At 37.9% G+C, this 3,256-nt stretch overlaps 1 protein-coding gene across 1 annotated transcript in view; it reads right to left on the minus strand.

The window, feature by feature from the left end:
- The window catches only part of Haus6 (HAUS augmin like complex subunit 6), a 48,978-nt gene that overhangs the window by 17,781 nt on the left and 27,941 nt on the right, over positions 1 to 3,256 (minus strand). The window contains exons 10-11 of the mRNA XM_023715813.1: positions 2,374 to 2,500; positions 1,464 to 1,566 (exon numbers count right to left, since the gene is read on the minus strand). Of these exons, the coding sequence (XP_023571581.1) occupies positions 1,464 to 1,566; positions 2,374 to 2,500 (230 nt within the window). The remainder of the gene's footprint in view (positions 1 to 1,463; positions 1,567 to 2,373; positions 2,501 to 3,256) is intronic.

The raw sequence follows: 3,256 nt of genomic DNA on the forward strand, positions 1-3,256 counted from the left end.
AAAAAAGTACATGGCGGGGGATGCAGCTCAGTGGCACAAGAGCCTGCCTGGTAAGCAAAAGAAAGGCCTGGGTTCAAGTCTCAGCCTTCCCGCTAAAAAAAATCTACGACATACAGTGAATACAGAGTGTATATTTCTTTTTCTTTCTTTTCTTTTTTATTTTAAGACAGGGTCTACAGGGTCTCACTACATAGATCCGACTCATAGTGATCCTCCTGTTTACAGCCTTCCAAGTGCTGGGATTACAGGTGCGCCCCACCACGCCCAGTCTTGATAGCATACGTGTCTCGCTTTCAACAAAGCTATAAAAAAAAGCTTATGAATATTTTCACCACTAAGGAATGTTAGAGGACATATGTTTACCCTAAGTGAACATCATTCAACCCATTCAGGTAATCAAAATATCGAATGGTGGCCCATAAATATAAATATGTACAATATTTGTGTACAATCTTTAATGTGTCAACAAGTAAATAAAATGTTTAAAAAAACGGGTGATTCACATTATCATACTACTCAGCAATGTTAAAAAAAAACAAAACCCTGTGGACTTCCACACAAACTTACATCCAAGTATTTTTACCAGCACTATTCATAATACCCATAAAGTAGAGATATCCAAAATGTCTATCAACACGTAAACAGATGAGTACATGTGGTACAGAGATACAACTGAAAGAATTCATTTAAAAAAAAAAATCTGAGGCAGGCGTGGTGGTGTATGCCTGAAATCCCAGCACTTGAGAAGCTGACGCCGGAGGATCACTCAGTTCCATGTCAGACGGGCTACAAAGTGAACTCAAAGCCAGCCTGCACTGCATAGTGAAACCCTATCTCAAAAAGACCAAAACAAGAAAGAAAAAAAGTGGTTTGAATAAATACATTTAATATGAGTCTTATGAGGGGGATTAATGGAAATGTATTTTTTATCATGATAATTTTCATTAATGTAAACACACATCATTTTTTTAATCATATCTCATTTTAGAGCTGCCACGGACGCTGGCGGAGGATGAAATGAGTGACTACTTAGCATCACAAAAAATAAGTAAGATATCTCAATAAAACAGTGATTACTATATAGCTCAGAAAGACAAGGGTTCTCCTTTTTTCCTTTTTGGTAGCACTGAAGATTGAATTTAGGTCCTCGGGCATGGCAGGTGAGTGCTCTACCACTGGGTTACAACCCCAGACCAGAGGTTTCCTTGGTTTCCCTCAAGATTATGAAAATGAAGAAAAAAAAGATTATGAAAACGTTCTGGAACCAGACAAGAGTGGTAATTGCACAATACTGTGAATTTACTAAATGCTACTATACTGAATACTTTTTGAGGACTGAGATGGTGAATTTTATGCTATGTTCAATTTACCACAATAAAAACGGGGGGGAAAAAACAAAAATAACTATTATAACAATAAGAAATAATGACAAGAGAAAGGTTTAAAAAAGAAAAGCAACCAACCTGGAAGTGAAGCAGGATACTGAGAAAGAATACTCTTTGCATATACTTCCTCTGAGACAGGATCAAAGGAAAGGGGACACATAGGTGGCAAAAGATCCACAGCCTTAAAACACAGATTTCATAATTTAGGTAAACAGTTACTACTACAATAGCAAAGCTAAATTGATCCATAAATGATCATTTTGCAAATTTTTTTCCTAACAATTACCAAGCATATATCTTATAACTTTTTAAACCGAAGAGTACAATATTAAAAACAAGGAGATAATTTGGTCGAACTATGTCTTAAATTTTAGTTTCTCACATCAAGAGTCAAGTCTCAACCTGCATGGTCACACATGCCTGAAATCCTAGCACTCTGGAGGCTGAGATAGGAGGGCCACTAAGTTCAAAGACAGCCTGGGCTACAGAGCAGGCTCAAGGCTGACCTGGACTATACAGGAAGACTGTCTCTAAAAACAAAACAAACCACTGAGAAAGAAAGGAAGGGGGGGACGGAAGAGGGAGGGAGGAAGGCAGGAGGCAGGTAGGGAGGGAGGGAAGGAAGAAAAGAAAAAAGAGAGAAGGAGGGAGGGAGGGAAGGAAAGGAAAGGAAGTAAAGTATTACCATTTCAATTTAAGTAAATTAACTACCCAACTACTAAATTTAACTGGCTCCGTGTCCATGTCCGTGTCCGTGTCCGTCTCCGTCTCTCCCTCTCTCTCTCACACACACAAACTGACAACAGCAACTCATAAAAATTCTATTATGTATTTAGAAAAGCTATAAAACAAAAGCATTTCAACTTTGAATAGAAATGCAAAGACGACAACCATGTGCACATAGCGTTTCTAGGTCGCTAATAACATGGTAAATGATAAAGCTGACAAAACTACACTACTCCCCAAAAGGCAAATCAGCATTACTTACTGGAGTGTGGCCTTTAAATAGACTGAAAGGAGACACACCGAGAAGTGCTTCCCATTTCCTATCCCACTCTCCTTGCTTTTCTATAACAGAATGTCCTACAGTGATAAGATCTTCTTTTATTTTACACCTATGGTAGCATAAAAAAAAAACGATATTCAAAACGTGAATACATAACAGTATCATTAAGGAAATATAATTGAAAGCTCAATAAATAAGGCACATATAAACTGAATAGAAAAGAACCTTTTCTTCTTTTTTTTTTGCGGAACCAGGGATTGAACTCAGACCCTTGCAAATGCTAGGGAAGCACTTATTCCATTGAGCCATCTCCCCAGCCCCGAACCTTTTCTTCTTTTAAAACCAGAAAGCAATTGTACATTTATCATACCACATACTTTTAAAATACGATTTTACTAGGGCTGCAAATGTCAGTCAGAATTCTACTCCTACTACTTGTGCATTCCCAAAGAAGTTCATTAACTCTGACAATTTCTCTTAAAATAAAAAGCTTTTGTAAGGTTCACTTTTATTAAACACAATAAAAGAAAAGCTTAAAAAAAGTTAAAATTATTTCACAGCTGGGCACAATGGTTCCTGCCTGTAATTCCAGCTACTTGGAGGTCTAAGGCAAAAGGACCACAAGTTCAAGCTTGGGTAACTAAAGAGGTCCTGTCTCAAAAAATGGGAGGGAGGGCCAGGGAGATGGCTCAGTGGAATAAGCGCTTCCCTGGCAAGCGCAAGGGCCTGAGTTCAATCCCTGGTTCCGCAAAAAAAAAAAAAAGGGGGGGGGGAAGCAAATAAAAATTAAATTGTGTTATGCATATGTTAACAACTCTCCACAATGAATGTAATCTTTATGTACTGCAAACACATGGTAATAAAA

This window comes from Octodon degus, unplaced genomic scaffold, assembly GCF_000260255.1.
Source record: "Octodon degus isolate 3935 unplaced genomic scaffold, OctDeg1.0 scaffold00044, whole genome shotgun sequence".
NCBI lineage: Eukaryota > Metazoa > Chordata > Mammalia > Rodentia > Octodontidae > Octodon > Octodon degus.